Source organism: Panulirus ornatus, chromosome 29, assembly GCF_036320965.1.
Source record: "Panulirus ornatus isolate Po-2019 chromosome 29, ASM3632096v1, whole genome shotgun sequence".
In the NCBI taxonomy this organism is placed as follows: domain Eukaryota; kingdom Metazoa; phylum Arthropoda; class Malacostraca; order Decapoda; family Palinuridae; genus Panulirus; species Panulirus ornatus.
In genome coordinates, this window is record NC_092252.1 from 21874973 (window position 1) to 21892717 (window position 17745).

The following is a 17745-nucleotide window of genomic DNA, read 5'->3' on the forward strand; positions in this document are numbered from 1 at the left end:
AACGCTCTCTGGCCATCTCTCCTACTTACATACGTATATTTATATATATATATATATATATATATATATATATATATATATATATATATATATATATATATATATATATATATATATATATATATATATATAGCGAGAGATGGGTGATTGGTGCTTATGAAATTGGTCATGGGAGGGAAGATCTTGAGAGGCAAGTGTGTGTCAGCAGTTATGATGCAAGAGACCGGTGTACTAGTGATGGTGACTCAAATGCGAAGGTAAGTAATGTGGCAGTGAGGGTACAATTGGTGTACATGGGTATTCATTATCATGAATGGAAATGGTGGAAAGTTTGTGGGGTTGAGTGTTGAGAAAACACTGGTGATTGGGAATACGTGATTTGAAAAGAGAGGTACACGGAAGTGTACGCAAGTGATTATGAGAAATGATCAACGGGAATCATTAGATTATGTATTAATTGATTGGCGTATAAAAGAGAGACTTTTGTAAGTAAATGTGCTGAGAGGGGCAGCTACTGGGATGCATGATCACACTACCTTGTGGAGACGAGGTTGAATATTTGTAAAGGTTTTCGGAAAAGTGGAGACAATGTCGGGGAGGAGAGAGTGGTGAGAGTAAGTGAGCTTGGAAAGGACACCTGTGTGAACATCTGCCAGGAAGTACTGAGTGTAGAAGGCAAAAGGTGAGAGCAAGTGAAGTGAGAGGAGCGAATGAGGAATGGGGGTTGTTTAGGGAAGCAGTTATGGCATGTGTGAGAGATGCATGTAGCATGCAAAAACTGGGAGGTCTGATCAAAAAGGGTAGTGAGTGATGGGATGAAAAATTAAACTTGTTAGTGAAAAAAGAGAGGCGTTTGGACGATACTTGCAAGGAAGGAGTACAAATGATTAGGAGATATATAATAGGAACTGGCAGGAGACCAAGAGAAAGATGCAGGGGTTGAAAAACAGGACAAATGAGAGCTGAGGTGAGAGAATATCATCATCCTTTAACGAAAATGAAAAGATCTTTTGGAAAGAGGTAAATAATGTGTGAAAGACAAAAGAACAAATGAGAACATCGGTGAAGGGAGCAAAAGGAGAAGTGATAATATGTACTAATGGAGTGAGGAAATAGAATGAGTACTATGAAGGATTGTTAAATGTGTTTGATAATGAGGGGCAGATGTAGGGTGTTTATCGGGGCGATATGCGAAGTGAGAGGGTCAGGGAGAATGGTTTCGCAAAAAGGAAAGGGGTGATGAAAGTCTTGCGGAAGATGAAATCCGGCAACGTGGAGAGATTAGATGGTGTTGCAGTTGAGTTTATTATGAAAGGGAGTGACTGTGTTGTTGACTGGTTGGTAAGGATATTCAGTGTATGCATGGAACATGGTGAAGTGGCTGAGTATTGGCGGATTGCATATATATTGATATGGTATAAAGGCGAAGGGGGTAAAAGTAAGTGTTCAAACAACAGAAGCATAAGTCTATTTAGTATACACGGAAAAATATATGGGAGGGTATTGATTGAGAGGATGAAGGCATCCACAGAATATCAGTGTGGTTTCAGAAATGGTAGAGGATGTGTAGATCAGGTGTTTACTTTGAAGACTTTGTGTGAGAAATGCTTAGAAAAGAAAAACGGATTTGTATGCAGAATTTATGGATCTGGAGAAGGCATATGATAGAGTTGATAGAGATGCTCTGTAGAAGGTATTGAAAGTATAAGGTGTGGAGGTAAGCTGCTAGAAGCAGTGAAAAGTTTTTATCAAGGGTATAACGCGTATGTACGAGTAGGAAGAAAGGTGAAGGTCGGTCTACGGCAAGGATGTGTGATGTCACTATGGTTGTATAATTTGTTTATGGACGTGGTGGTGAGGGAGGTAAACGCAAGAGGTTTGGAGAGAGGACAAGTATGCAGTCTGTCGGGGATGGTAGGGCATGGGAAGTGAGTCAGTTGTTCGTCGATGATACAGCACTGGTGGTTGATTCGAGTGAGAAACCGAAGAAGCTGGTGATTGAGTTTGGAAAAGTGTGTGAAAGGAGAAAGTTGAGAATAAATGTAAATAAGAGAAATGTTTTTAGGTTCATTATGGTTGAGGGACAAGTGAATTGAGATGTAAGTTTGAATGGAGAAAAATTGGAGGAAGTGAAATGTTTTAGAGATCTGGGGGTGGACTTAGCAAGGAATGGAACCATGGAAGAAGTGCCTCACAGGGCGGAGAGGGGGCAAAGGTTCTGGGAGCAATGAGGAATGTGTGGAAGGAGAGAACGTTATCTCGGAGAGCAAAAATGTGTATGTTTCAAGGAAAAGTAGTCCCAACAATATTTGTTCACAGTCTTTAGCCGTCATGAATAATGCACCGAAACCTCAGCTTCCTATCTACATCCAAGCCCCAAAGACCTTTCTATGGTTTACTCTACACGTTTCACGTGCCCTGGTTCAGTCCATTGACAACACGTCGACCCCGGTATACCAATTCACTCTATTCCTTGCACACCTTTCACCCTACTGTATGTTCAGGCCCCGATCGCTCAAACTCTTTTTCACTCCGTCCTTCCACCTCCAATTTGGTTTCCCGCTTCTCCTTGTTCCCTTCACCTCTGACATATATATCTCTTAGTCAATCTTTCTTCACTCATTCTCTCCATATGGCCAAACCATTTCAATACACCCTCTTCTGCTCTCAACCACACACTATATTTCCATACATCTCTCTTCCCCTTTCATTACTTACTCGATCAACCACACATTGTCCTCAAACATCTAATTTCCAACACATTCACCCTCTTCCGTACAGCCCTATTTATAGCCCATGCCTCACAACCATATGATATTGTTGGAACTACTTTTCCTTCAAACTTACCCATTTTTGCTCTCCGAGATAACGTTCTCTCTTTCCACACATTCTGGAACGCTCCCAAAACCTTCGCCCCCTCCCCCACCCTGTGACTCACCTCCACTTTCATGGTTCCATTCGCTGCAAAGTCCACTCCCAGGTATCTAAAACACTTCACTTCATCAAATTTTACTCCATTCAAACTTACATCTCAATTGAATTGTCCCTCATCCTTATTGAACCAAATGATTTTGCTCTTATTTACATTTACTCTTAGCTTTCTCCCTTCACACACTTTACCAAACTCAGTCACCAACTTCTGCAGTTTCTTACTCGAATCAGCAACAAATTCACTTCCCAAGCTCTCTCATCCCCAACGGACTGCATACTCTCCCCTCTCCTCAGAACTCTTGCATTCACCTCCCTAACCACCCACATCCAAAAACAAATCTAACAACCATGAGGACATCACGCACCACTGCCGCAGACCGAGCTTCACGGGGAACCAATCACTCTCCTCTCTTCCTATTCGTACACATGCCTTACATCCTTGGTAAAAACTTTTCACTGCTTCTAGCAACTTACCTCCCACACCATATAGTCTTAAAACGTTCCACAGAGCATCTTTATCAACCCTATCATGTGCCTTCTCCAGATCCATAAATGCTACATATAAATCCATCTGTTTTTCTAAGTATTTGTCACACATTCTTCAACGCAAACAACTAATCCACACATCCTCTACCCCATTCTGAAACCACACTGCTCTTCCCCTGTCTGATGCTTTGTACGTGCCTTCACCCTCTCAATCAATACCCTTCTATACAGTTTCTCTCGAATTCTTAACAAACTTATGCCTCTATATTTTGAACACTCACCTTAGTCCCTTTTGCCTATGTACAATGGCACTATGCATGCATTCCGCCAATCCTCAGGCACTTCACCATGATCCATACATGCATTGAATATCCTCACCAACCAGTCAACAATACAGTCACCACCTTTCTTAATAGATTCTACTGCAATACCATTCACACCCGCCGCCTTGCCGGATCCCATCTTCCGCAAAGCTTTCACTTTTTCCTCTCTCTTAATCAAACCATTCTTCCTGACCCTCTTACTTATACGCACCACCCCTACCAAAACATCCTACATCTGCCTCTCTATCATCAAACACATTCAACAAACCTTCAAAATACTCACTTCATCTCCTCTCATTTCATCAATACCTGTCATTTCTCCCCTCCCACCTTACCCGCTTCACCGATGTTCCCATTTGTTCTCTTGTCTTACGCACGTTATTTACCTCCTTCCAAACGTTTTATTTCCCCTGAAGTTTGATGATACTCTCACCCCATCTCACATTTGCCGCTTTCTTTTATACATCACCCGATCATTTGCACTCCTTCCTTGTAAGTATCGTCCAAATGTTTCTCTTTTCTCTGTCATTAACAACTTTACTTCTTCATCCCACCACTCACTATCCTTTCTAATATGCCCACCTCCCACCTTTCTCATGCCACATGCATCTTTTGCACATAGCATCACTGCTTTCCTAAGTACATCATTTGCTATCCCTTTTCGCCATTCTATACTCAATCTCTCCTTGTACTTCCTCACACAAGTCTCCTTTCCAAGCTCATTTACTCTCACCATTATTTTTTCCCCAACATTCTCTCTTCTTTCTTTTGAAAACCTCTACAAATCTTCACCTTTGCCTCCACAAGATAATGATCAGACATCTCTTCAGCTGCCCCTCTCAGCACATTAGCATCCAAAAGACTCCCTTTTACACGCGTATCACTTAACACGTAATCCGATAACGCCCTTTGACCATGTCTCCTACTCACATACATATACTTCCGTGTATCTCTTTTCAAACCAGATATTCCCAATCACTAGTCATTTTTCAGCACACAAATCAAACAAGCTCCTCACCATTTCCATTCACAGCACTGAAAACCCATGTACTCCAATTATATCCTCAACTGCCACATTAATCACCTTCACATTTTAATCACTCCCCCCTAAAGCTGCTGGCACAATCACTCAGCTGCTCCCAAAACACTTGCCTCTTATGATCTTTCTTCTCATGAGCAGGTGCATAGGCACCTATAATCACCTATCTCTTGCCATCTACTTTCAGTTTTAATCGCATTAATCTAGAATTCACTTCCTTACATCCTATCACACACTCGTACCACTCCTGCTTCAGGAGTAGTGCTACTCCTTCGTTAGCTCTTTTCCTCTCACCAGCCCCTGACTTTACTCCCAAAAGATTCCCAGACTACTCTTCCCCTTTACCCTTGAGACTCGTTCCACTCAGAGCCAGATCATCCAGGTTCCTTTCCTCAAACATCCTACCTATCTCTCCTCTTGTATCATCTTGGTTACGTACACGCACATTCAGACAACCCAATCTGAGCCCTCGAGGAGGATGAGCACTCTTCGCTTGACTCCTTCTTTTCCTCTCTTAGAAATTGAAATATAAGAAGAGGAGGGTTCGCAGCTCCCGCTCCCGCCCCATTTAGTCGCATTTTACGACACGTTCGGAATACGGGGTATTCCTCATGTGTCGTAGAAGGCGACTGAAGGGGATAGGAGCAGGGACCTGGAAACCCTCCCCTTCTTGTATTTCAAGTTCTAAAGAAAGGAAACAGAAAATTGAGCCAGGTAAGAGTACTCTTTCTTCCCAAAGACTTAGATTGAGGTATATGAATATTTGTGGAGGTAACCGATATCAGGAGGGAGGAGAGAAAGGCAGTATGTTTAAGAAAAGAAACCTGGAAACTCTGTTTTTGAGTGAAGCGAGGATCAAGGTAAAGGGGGAAGAATGGTCTAGAAATTTTTTAGCATTAAAGTCAGGGGTTAGTGAGGTGACAAGAGCTAAGGAAGGAGTAGCCCTTCTCCTAAAGGAAAAGTGGTGGGAGTGCGTAATAGGGCGTAAGGAAGTAAATTCTAGCTTAACGTGGGCAAAACGTAAAGTGGATGGCGAGAAATGGGTGATTATTGGTTCTTACGCGCCTGACCATGATATGAAAGATTGTAATAGGCAAGTGTTTTGGGAGCAGCTGAGTGAGTGTGTCAGCAGTTTTGTTGCAAGAGGCCGAGTATTAATGATGATAGATAATGTCAGCAGGTATTGTTCCTTCAAAATGTAGTTAACCTTGTGCTGGGTTAGGCAGCTGGTGGAGGGACCATCGTGGGCGACAGTGAGCTGCTGGAGGCCGTGTCGGAGGCCATCTGGCACGTTTCTCTCCTACCAGGACACGTGTCTGCAGTAAAGAACCTCACAGCCGTACCGGTTCTTGTGGCTCTCCTTCATCACAACGATGAAAAGGTACGATACTGCTCCACCAGAGGAAGGTGAGGCAAAGTATGGCTCCAACAGAGGAAGGTGAGGCAAAGTATGGCTCCACCAAAGGAAGGAGAGGTAAAGTAAGGCTCCACCAGACGAAGGTGAGGCAAAGTATGGTTCCAATAGAGGAAGGTGAGGCAAAGTATGGATCCACCAGAGGAAGGTGAGACAAAGTAAGGCTCCATCAGACCAAGGTGAGGCAAAGTATGGTTCCAGCACAGGAAGGTGTGGTAAAGTATGGCTCCACTAGAGGAAGGTGAGGCAAAGTATAGTTCCACCAGAGGAAGGTGAGGTAAAGTATGACTCCACCAGAGGAAGATGAGCAAAGTATGGATCCACCAGAGGAAGGTGGGGTAAAGTAGGGCTCCACCAGAGGAAGGTGAGGTAGAGTATAGCTCCACCAGAGGAAAGTGAGGTAAAGTATGGCTCCACCAGAGGAGGTTGAGGCAAAGTATGGCTCCACCAGAGGAAGTGAGATAAAGTATGGCTCCACCAGAAGAACTGAGGTAAACTATGGCTCCACCAAAGAAAGGTGAGGCAAGATACGGCTCCACAAGAGGAAAGTGAGGTAAAATACTGCTCCACCAGAGGAAGGTGAGGTAAAGTATGGCTCCACCAGACGAAAGTGAGGTAAAGATGGCTCCAACAGAGGAAGGTCTGGTAACATATTGCTCCACCAGAGGAAGGTGAGGTAGAGTTTGGCTCCACCAGAGGATAGTGAGGTAAGGTATAGCTCAACCAGAGGAAGTGAGGTAAAATACTGCTCCACCAGAGGAAGGTGAGGAAAAGTGTGGCTCAACCAGAGGAAAGTGAGGCAAAGTATGGCACCACCAGAGGAAGGTGACGTAAAGTATAGCTCCACCAGAGGAAAGTGAGGTAAGGTAATGCTCCACCAGAGGAAGGTGAGGTAAAGTATGGCTCCACCAGAGGAAGGTGAGGTAAAGTACGGCTCCACCAGAGGAAGGTGAGGCAAAATATGGGTCCACCAGAGAAAGTTTAGGTAAAGTATGGTTCCACCAGAGGAAGTGCGGTAAAGTATGGCTTCACCAGAGGAAAGTGAGGCAAAGTATGGCTGCCCCAGAGGAAAGTGAGGAAAAATACTGCCCCCAGCAGAGGAAGGTGAGGTAAAGTATGGCTCTACCACAAGAAAGTAAGGTAAAGTATGGCTCCACCAGAAGAAGGTGAGGTAAAGTATGGCTCCACCAGAGGAAAGTGAGGTAAAATACTGCTTCACCAGAGGAAGGTGAGGTAAAGTATGGCTCCAGCAAAGGAAAGTGAGGTAAAATACTGCGCCACCAGGGGGAGGTGAGGTAAAGTATGGCTCCACCAGAGGAAGGTAAGGTAAAGATGACTTCACTAGAAGAAGGCGAGGTAAAGTATTGCTCCACAAGAGTGAGGCGAGGCAAAGTAATCCTCCAGCAGAGGAAGGTGAGGTAAAGCATGGCTCCACCAGAGGAAGGTGAGGCAAAGTATGGCTCCACCAGAGGAAGGTGAGGTAAAGTATGGCTCCACAAGACGAAGGTGAGGCAGAGTATGTTTCACCAGAGGAAAGTGGGGTAAAGCAGGGGTCAACCAGAGGAAAGTGAGGTAAAATACTGCTCCACCAGAGGAAGGTGAGGTAAAGTATGGCTCCGCCAGAGGAAGGTGAGGTAAAGTATGGCTCCACCAGAGGAAAGTGAGGCAAAGTATGGCTCCACCAGAGGAAGGTGAGGTAAAGTATGGCTCCGCCAGAGGAAGGTGAGGTAAAGTATGGCTCCACCAGAGGAAAGTGAGGAAAAATATTGCTTCACCAGAGGAAGGTGAGGTAAAGTATGGCTCCATCAGAGGAAAGTGAGGTAGAATATTGCCCCACCAGAGGAAGGTGAGGTAAACTATGGCTCCCTCCACCAGAGGAAGTGAGGTAAAGTATGGCCTCACCAGAGGAAGATGAGGCAAAGTGTGACTCCACCAGAGGAATGTGAGGTTAAGTATGGCTCCGAAAGAGGAAGGTGAGGTAAAGTATAGCTCCAACTAGAGGAAGTGAGGTAAAGTATGGCTCCATCAGAGGAATTGAGGTAAATCACTGCTCCACCAGAGGAAGGTGAGGTAAAGTGTGGCTCCACCAGAGGAAGGTGAGGTAATATTTGGCTCCACCAGAGGAAGTGAGATAAGTTATTGCTCCACCAGAGGAAGGTGTGGAAAATTACTGCTCCATCAGAGGAAGGTGAGGTAAAGTATGGTTCCAACAGAGGAAGTGAGGTAAATTACTGCTCCACCAGAGGAAGGCGAGGTAAAGTACGGCTCCACCAGAGGAAGGTGAGGCAAAGCAATTCTCGACCAGAGGAAGGTGAGGTAAAGTATGGCTCCACCAGAGGAAAGTGAGGTAAAGTATGGCTCCACCACAGGAAGGTGAAGTAAACTATAGCTCCACCAGAGGAAGGTGAGGTAAAGTAGGGTTCCACCAGAGGAAGGTGAGGCAAAATATGGCTCCTATAGACGAAGGTTAGGTAAAGCATGGCTCCACCAGAGGGAGATGAGGCAATGTAAGTCTCCACCAGAGGAAGTGAAGTAAAGTTTGGCTCCAGCAGAGGAAATGATGTAAAGTATGGCGCCACCAGAGGAAGTGAGGTAAATTACTGCTCCACCAGAGGATGGTGAGGCATAGTATTGCTCTACTAGACGAAGGTGAGGTAAAGTATGGCTCCACTAGAGGAAGGTGAGGCAAAGCAAGGCTCCACCAGAGAGAGGTGAAGCAAAATATTGCTGCACCAGAGGAAGATGAGGTTAAGCATGGTTCTACCAGAGGAAGTGAGGTAAAGTATGGTTCCAACAGAGGAAGGTGAGGCAAAGTATGGCTCCACCAGAGGAAGGTGATATAAAGTATGGGTCCACCAGAGGAAGGAAAGTATGGCTTCACTAGAGGTGGTGAGGTAAAGTATGGCTCCATTAAAGGAAGTGAAGTAAATTACCGCTCCACCAGAGGAAGGTGAGGTAAAGTATAGCTACACCATTAGGAGGTGAGGTAAAATACTGCTTCACCAGATGAAGTGAGGTAAAGTATGGCTCCACTTGACGAAGGTGAGGTAAAATAAGGCTCCACCAGAAGTTGAGGCAATGTAAGGCTCCACCAGAGGAAGTGAGGTAAAGAATGGCTCCACTAGAGGTAGGTGAGGCAAAGTATAGCTCCATTCGGCGAAGGTGAAGTAAAGTATGGCTCCACCAGAGGGATGTGATGTAAAGTATGTTTTCACCAGAGGAAGTAAGGTAAGTTACTGCTCCACCAGAGGAAGGTGAAGAAAAGTATAGTTCTACTAGACGAAGGTGAGGTAAATAATGGCTCCACCGGAGGCGGGCGACGCAAAGTAAGGCTGCACTAGAGGAAGGTGAGGCAAAGTATGGCTCCGAGAGGAAAGTTAGGTAACATATGGCTCCACCAGATGAAGGTGAGGTAAAGTATGGTTTCGCCAGAGGAAGGTGAGATAAAGTATGGGTCCACAAGAGGAAGGTGAGGTAAAGTATGGCTTCACCAGAGAAAATGAGATATAGTATGGCTCCACAAGAGGAAGTGAGGTAAATTGCTGCTCTTCTAGGAAAAGGTGAGGTAAAGTGTGGGTCCATCAGAGGATGGTGAGGTATATTATGGCTCCACTATTGGAAAGTGAGGTAAAGTATGGTTCCACCAGAGGAAGGTGAGGTAAAGTATCGCTCCACCAGTGGGAGGTGTGGTAACGTATGGCTTCACCAGAGGAAGTGAGATAAATTATGGCTCCCTAGAGGAAGGTGAATCAAAGTTTGGTTCCACCAGGGGAAGGTGAGGTATGGTGTGGCACCATTAGACGAAAGTAAGGCAAAGTACGGCCCCACAAAAGGAAGTGAGGTAAAATATGGCTCCAACAGATGAAGGTGAGATACAGTATGGCTCCACCAGAGGAAGTCAGGTAGTTTACTGCTCTAACAGAGGAAGGCGAGGAAACGTATGGCTCCATCAGAGAAAGTGAGGTAAAATACTTCTCCACCAGAGGAAGTTGAGGTAAAGTATAGTTCCACCAGAGTAGGTTGAGGTAATGTATGGCTCCACCAGGAGAAGGTGAGGTAAAGTATGGTTACACCAGAGGAAGTGGGACAAAATACTGTTCCTCCACCAGAGGAAGTGAGGTAAAGTATGGCTTCACTAAAGGAAGGTGAGGCAAAGTATGGATCCACCAGAGGAAGGTGAGGTATAGTGTGACTCCACCAGAGAAAGTGCGGTAAAGTATGGCTCCATCAGAGGCAGGTGAGACAAAGATTGGCTCCACCAGAGGAAGTGAGGTAAAATATGACTCCAACAGATGAAGGTGAGGTGCAGTATGGCTCCACCAGAGGAAGTGAGGTAGTACACTGCTCCCACGGAGTAAGGTGAGGTAAAGTAAAGTATGGCTCCGCCAGAGGAGGTGAGGTAAAATACTTCTCCACCAGAGGAAGTTGAGGTAAAGTAGGGTTCCACTAGACGAGGTGAGGTAAAATACTGCTCTATCAGAGGAAGGTAAGGTAAAGTATGGCTCCACCAGAGGAATTTGAGGTAAAGTATGGGTCCACCATGGAAGTTGAGGTAAAGTATGGTTTGACCAGAGGCAGGTGAGATAAAGTATGGCTCCACCATAGGAAAGTGAGGTAAAGTATTGCTCCACCAGATGAAGGTGAGGTAAAGTATGGCTCCACCAGAGGAAGTGAGGTAAAGTATGGATCCACCAGAGGAAGTGAGGTAAATTACTGCTCTACCAGAGGAAGGTGAGGTAAAGTACGGCTCCACCAGAGGAAGGTGAGGTTAAGTGTGGCTCCACCAGAGGAGGTGAGGTAAAGTATGGCTCCACCAGAGGAAAGTGAGGCAGAGTATGGCTCCACCAGAGGAAATGAGGTACAGTATGGCTCCACTAGAGGAAGTGAGATAAAGTATGGCTTCACCAGAGGAAGTGTGGTAAAGTATGTCTGCATCAGGGGAAGACTAGGCAAAATATGGCTCCTATAGACGAAGGTTAGGTAAAGCATGGCTCCACCAGAGTGAGATGAGGCAATGTAAGTCTCCACCAGAGGAAGTGAGGTAAAGTTTGGCTCCACCAGAGGAAATGATGTAAAGTATGGCGTCACCAGAGGAAGTGAGGTAAATTACTGCTCCACCAGAGGATGGTGAGGCATAGTATGGCTCTACTAGACGAAGGTGAGGTAAAGTATGGCTCTACCAGAGGAAGGTGAGGAAAAAAAGGCTCCACCAGAGAGGGGTGAGGCAAAATATTGCTGCACCAGAGGAAAATGAGGTTAAGTATGGCTCCACCAGAGGAAGTGAGGTAAAGTATGGTTCCACCAGACGAAGGTGAGGCAAAGTATGGCTCCACCAGAAGGAGGTTAGATAAGGTATGGCTTGACCAAAGGAAGGTAAGGTAAAGTATGGCTTGACCAGAGGAAGTGAGGTAAAGTATGGCTCCACCAGAGGAAGTGAGGTAAATCACTGCTCCTCCAGAGGAAGGTGAGGTAAAGTATGGCTCCACTAGAGGAAGGTGAGGTTTAGTATGGCTCCACTAGAGGAAAATGACGTAAAGTATGGATCGACGAGAGGAAGGTGTGGCAAAGTATGGCTCCACCGAAGGAAGGTGTGGTAAAGTATGGCTCCACCAGTGGAAGTTGAGGCAAACTATGGCTCCACTAGAGGAAGGTGAGGTAAAGTATGGTTCCACCATAGGAAGGTGAGGTAAAGTATGGCTCCACCAGAGGAAGTGAAGTAAAATACTGCTCCACCAGATGAAGGTGAGGTAAAGTACGGCTCCACCAGAGGAAGGTGAGATATAGTATGGCTCAACTAGAGGGAAGTGAGGTAAAGTATGGTTCCACTAGAGGAAGGTGCGGCAAAGTATGGTTCCACCGGAGGAAGTTAAGGTAAAGTATGACTCCAGAAGAATTTGAGGCAAAATTTGGCTCCACTAGAGGAAGGTGAGGTAAAGTATGGCTCCAACAGAGGAAGGTGAAGTAAAGTATTGTTCCACCTTAGGAAGGTGAGGTAAAGTATGGCTCCACCAGAGGAAGGTGAGGTATAGTATGGCTCAGCTAAAGGAAAGTGAGTCAAAGTAAGGCTCCACCAAAGGAAGATGCGGTAAAGTATGGCTCCACCGGAGGAAGGTGAAGTAAAGTATGGTTCCACTAAAGGAAGGTGAGGTAAAGTATGGTTCCACCAGAGGAAGGTGAGGTAAGGTAAAGTATGGCTCCACCAGAGGAACTGAGGTGGAATACTGCTTCACCAGAGGAAGGTGAGGTAAAGTATGGCTCCACCAGAGGAAGGTGAGGTAAAGTATGGCTCCACCAGAGGAAGGTGAGGTAAAGTATGGCTCCACCAGAAGAACTGAGGTAAAATACTGTTTCCCCAGAGGAAGGTGAGGTTAAGTGTGGCTTCACCAGAGGAAGGTGCGGCAAATTATGGCTCCACCAGAGGAATGTGAGGAGAAGTATGGCTGCACTAGAGGAAGGTGAGGTAAAGTATGGCTCCACCAGAGGAAGGTGAGGTTAAGTGTGGCTCCACCAGAGGAAGGTGCGGCAAATTATGGCTCCACCAGAGGAATGTGAGGAGAAGTATGGCTGCACTAGAGGAAGGTGAGGTAAAGTATGGCTCCAACAGAGGAAGGTGAGGTAAAGTATGGCTCCACCAGAGGAAAGTGAGGGCAAGTAGTTCTCCACCACAGGAAGGTATGGTCCTGCTCCACCACAGTAAGGTTTGGTCCTTCTCCATCACAAGATGATCAGGTCTTGCTCCACCACAGGAAGGTTAGGTCCTGCTCCACCACAGGAAAGTTAGGCCCTGCTCGACCACAGGAAGGTTAGGTCCTGCTCCACCACAGGAAGGTTAGGTCCTGCTCCACCACAGGAAGGTTAGGTCCTGCTCCACCACAGGAAGGTTAGGTCCTGCTCCACCACAGGAAGGTTAGGTCCTGCTCCACCACAGGAAAGTTAGGCCCTGCTCGACCACAGGAAGGTAATGGTCCCATTGCTGGAGAGTGATATAAAGATGAGGGTAACCTTGCTCCACATTACGAACTTGGTGGTGGTTATGATGAATTACAGCCGCACTGTTGCTTTACTGACGACCCCAATGTGGTATAGTACGTGTATTAATGAACTCATTGCCACACAGTACATGTTTGGTAGTTGCCTTAATGTTGCACAGTACATGTTTGGTGATTGCCTAAATGTTGCACCGTATAGATCTGGTGATAGCCTTAATGTTGCACAGTACAAATTTGGTGATTCCCTTAATGTTGCAGAGTACAAGGTTGGCGATTGCTTTAATGTTGCAAAGTACATATTTGGTGATTGCTTTAATGTTGACCAGTACATGTTTGGTGATTGTCTTAATGCTGCACAGTACAAGCATGATGATTGCCTTAATGTTGCACAGTACAAGGTTGGTGATTGCCTTAATGTCGCACAGTTCAAGTTTGGTCATACCTTAATGTTGCACAGTACAAGTTTGGTGATTGAGTTAATGTTACACAGTGCAAGGATGGTGACTATCTTAATGTTGCACAGTACATGTTTGGTGATTGCCTTATCGTTGCACAGTACAAAGTTTGTGAGTGCCTTAATGTTGCACAGTACATGTTTGGTGATTGCCTTTATGTTGCACAATACAAGTTTGGTGATTGCCTTAATGTTGCGCAGTATATGTTTGGTGATTGCCTTAATGTTGCATAGTGCAAGTTTGGGATTGCCTTAATGTTGCACAGTACAAGTTTGGTGATTTCCTTAATGTTGCGCAGTACATATGTGGTGATAGTCTCAATGTTGCACAGTACATGTTTTGGTGATTGGGTTAATGTTGCACAGTAAAAGAATGGTGATTGCCTTAATCATGCACAGTACAAGTTTGGAGATTGCCTTTATGCTGCACAGTACAAGGTTGGTGATTGCCTTAATGCTGCACAATACACGTTTGGTGATTGCCTTTATGTTGCACTGTACAAGTTTGGTGATTGCCTTAATGCTGCACAGCACAAGGTTGGTGATTGCCTTTATGTTGCACTGTACAAGTTTGGTGATTGCCTTAATGTTGCACAGCACAAGGTTGGTGATTGCCTTTATGTTGCACTGTACAAGTTTGGTGATTGCCTTAATGCTGCACAGCACAAGGTTGGTGATTGCCTTAATGGTGCACAGTAGGAGTTTTGTGATTGCCTTAATGTTGCACGGTTCAAGTTTTGTGATATCCTTAATGTTGCACGGTTCAAGTTTTGTGATATCCTTAATATTATAACTGACGCGTGTAGTGATGAATTTAATGGTGTGTTTGTGTCCCCGGAGGCCATTGTAGCTGATGTTAAAAGGTTTTTATGACAATACAGTAAAGGTTTGGTTTTGGCTGAATGCCTTCATGTGCTGCAGGTCCTGACTAACGTGGTGGGAGCGCTGGGCGAGCTGGCAAGTGACCCTGAGTGTTGCATGACCCTGCTGCGAGGAGGTGGGGTGACCACAGTGATCCAGCTCCTCCGACGAACTTCTGATAAATTGCTGCTCAACGTGACGCGCGCACTGGGCTCTTGCGCTGCCGACGAGGAAGCCCTGTCAGCGCTTCTGCAGCAGGATGGTCTACGTCTGCTCTGGTCCCACCTGAAGAATCCAAACTGTCGAGTACAAGCGTCAGCTGCTAACGCCATATGTACATGTCTCCAACAAGAATCGGTAGATCCCATCACAGTTGTTGATATCATTTGTTTGGTCCATCTCTCTGTCCTCCACCCATGACTTGGTCCATCTCTCTGTCCTCCACCCATGACTTGGTCCATCTCTCTGTCCTCCATCCATGACTTGGTCCATCTCTCTGTCCTCCACCCATGACTTGGTCCATCTCTCTGTCCTCCATCCATGACTTGGTCCATCTCTCTGTCCTCCACCCATGACTTGGTCCATCTCTCTGTCCTCCATCCATGACTTGGTCCATCTCTCTGTCCTCCACCCATGACTTGGTCCATCTCTCTGTCCTCCATCCATGACTTGGTCCATCTCTATCCTCCATCCATGACTTGGTCCATCTCTCTGTCCTCCACCCATGACTTGGTCCATCTCTCTGTTCTCCATCCATGACTTGGTCCATCTCTATCCTCCATCCATGACTTGGTCCATCTCTCTGTCCTCCACCCATGACTTGGTCCATCTCTCTGTCCTCCATCCATGACTTGGTCCATCTCTCTGTCCTCCACCCATGACTTGGTCCATCTCTCTGTCCTCCATCCATGACTTGGTCCATCTCTCTGTCCTCCATCCATGACTTGGTCCATCTCTCTGTTCTCCACCCATGACTTGGTCCATCTCTCTGTTCTCCATCCATGACTTGGTCCATCTCTCTGTCCTCCATCCATGACTTGGTCCATCTCTCTGTCCTCCACCCATGACTTGGTCCATCTCTCTGTCCTCCATCCATGACTTGGTCCATCTCTCTGTCCTCCACCCATGACTTGGTCCATCTCTCTGTCCTCCATCCATGACTTGGTCCATCTCTATCCTCCATCCATGACTTGGTCCATCTCTCTGTCCTCCACCCATGACTTGGTCCATCTCTCTGTTCTCCATCCATGACTTGGTCCATCTCTATCCTCCATCCATGACTTGGTCCATCTCTCTGTCCTCCACCCATGACTTGGTCCATCTCTCTGTCCTCCATCCATGACTTGGTCCATCTCTCTGTCCTCCACCCATGACTTGGTCCATCTCTCTGTCCTCCATCCATGACTTGGTCCATCTCTCTGTCCTCCATCCATGACTTGGTCCATCTCTCTGTCCTCCACCCATGACTTGGTCCATCTCTCTGTCCTCCATCCATGACTTGGTCCATCTCTCTGTCCTCCATCCATGACTTGGTCCATCTCTCTGTCCTCCACCCATGACTTGGTCCATCTCTCTGTCCTCCATCCATGACTTGGTCTATCTCTCTGTCCTCCATCCATGACTTGGTCCATCTCTCTGTCCTCCACCCATAACTTGGTCCATCTCTCTGTCCTCCATCCATGACTTGGTCCATCTCTCTGTTCTCCATCCATGACTTGGTCCATCTCTCTGTCCTCCACCCATGACTTGGTCCATCTCTCTGTCCTCCATCCATGACTTGGTCTATCTCTCTGTCCTCCATCCATGACTTGGTCCATCTCTCTGTCCTCCACCCATGACTTGGTCCATCTCTCTGTCCTCCACCCATGACTTGGTCCATCTCTCTGTCCTCCATCCATGACTTGGTCCATCTCTCTGGTCTCCATCCATGACTTGGTCCATCTCTCTGTCCTCCATCCATGACTTGGTCCATCTCTCTGTCCTCCATCCATGACTTGGTCCATCTCTCTGGTCTCCATCCATGACTTGGTCCATCTCTCTGTTCTCCATCCATGACTTGGTCCATCTCTCTGTCCTCCATCCATGACTTGTCAAGAGGTTTTCAGTCATAAAAAGTTAGCCACAGACAATTTTCTTCTCTTTCAAGAAACTCTCATAATACGTCCTTGGAATCTGTAGCTACAGAGTCATATCTCAATATTTACTGGACGTGTGTTAGAGCAGGGTATGGGGACCAGCGCCTCACCCATGTGAGCACACATTTAGTGCCTCTCCTAACAACTATGTTATAACACGGACTCTATATATCCTCTTCCTATATGACATCTCTTTTCATATATCTTCATCTCATAAATCCTCCTCACATTTCGGTCTATGCTCGGCCTCACTTTGCACCTCTGCCCATGACTGGCGCCTTCAACATAAACATAAAATCTCATAAGGCTTATTTTTTCTTTTTCATTTTTTTTCTTTTGCACTGAACACTATTTCATATTGTTCATCTCGCATACTGTACATTATCTTGGGATGATTCCATATTCTTCCTATTTGAATGAGAGAGAGAGAGAGAGAGAGAGAGAGAGAGAGAGAGAGAGAGAGAGAGAGAGAGAGAGAGAGAGAGAGAGAGAGAGAGAGAGAGAGAGAGAGAGAGAGAGAGAGAGAGAGAGAGAGATCGTCTGTCTTATACCACAACACCACACACAGTCTATTCTGATCCATTAAGGAGTGGGTATGCTGGCAGGAGGGGCTGGCGGAGGTGGTGAGGAGCCTGGTCGGGGGCATTGAGCTGCTGGTGTCGCTGCTGGAGAGCGAGAGCGAGTCAGTGTTGTCAGCAGTGTGCGCTGCCATCGCCAGGATCGCCCGAGACCCCCAGAACCTGGCCATAATGACTGACTACGGTGCTGTGACGTCTCTCTCCAGACTCGCCGTCAGGGTAGGCCTACTGTGGTGAGGCAGAGTAACATAAGGTGGTATACGTGGCCAGATATGTGGTGAGGCAGGGTAACATAAGGTGATATACGTGGCCAGATATGTGGTGAGGCAGGGCAGCGTGAGGTGATATACGTGGCCAGATATGTGGTGAGGCAGGGTAACATAAGGTGGTATACGTGGCCAGATATGTGGTGAGGCAGGGGAGGCGGAAGAGTAGTGGTGTATAAGCGCATTTCTCTGGTAAGGTAGCGCCCCCAGAGGGAGAAGTGTGAAGGTGTGAGTTACGCAGGTGTGAAGACCAGTATGCCTGACTCAAG

The 17745-nt window shown here is 46.3% G+C and overlaps 1 protein-coding gene across 1 annotated transcript in view; it reads left to right on the forward strand.

The window, feature by feature from the left end:
• LOC139758206 (uncharacterized) overlaps positions 1–17447 on the forward strand; it is a 53528-nt gene extending 36081 nt beyond the window's left edge. Inside the window, exons 4-6 of the mRNA XM_071679449.1 lie at positions 6006–6160; positions 14558–14854; positions 17238–17447. Of these exons, the coding sequence (XP_071535550.1) occupies positions 6006–6160; positions 14558–14854; positions 17238–17447 (662 nt within the window). The remainder of the gene's footprint in view (positions 1–6005; positions 6161–14557; positions 14855–17237) is intronic.
• Positions 17448–17745: the final 298 nt, after the last annotated feature.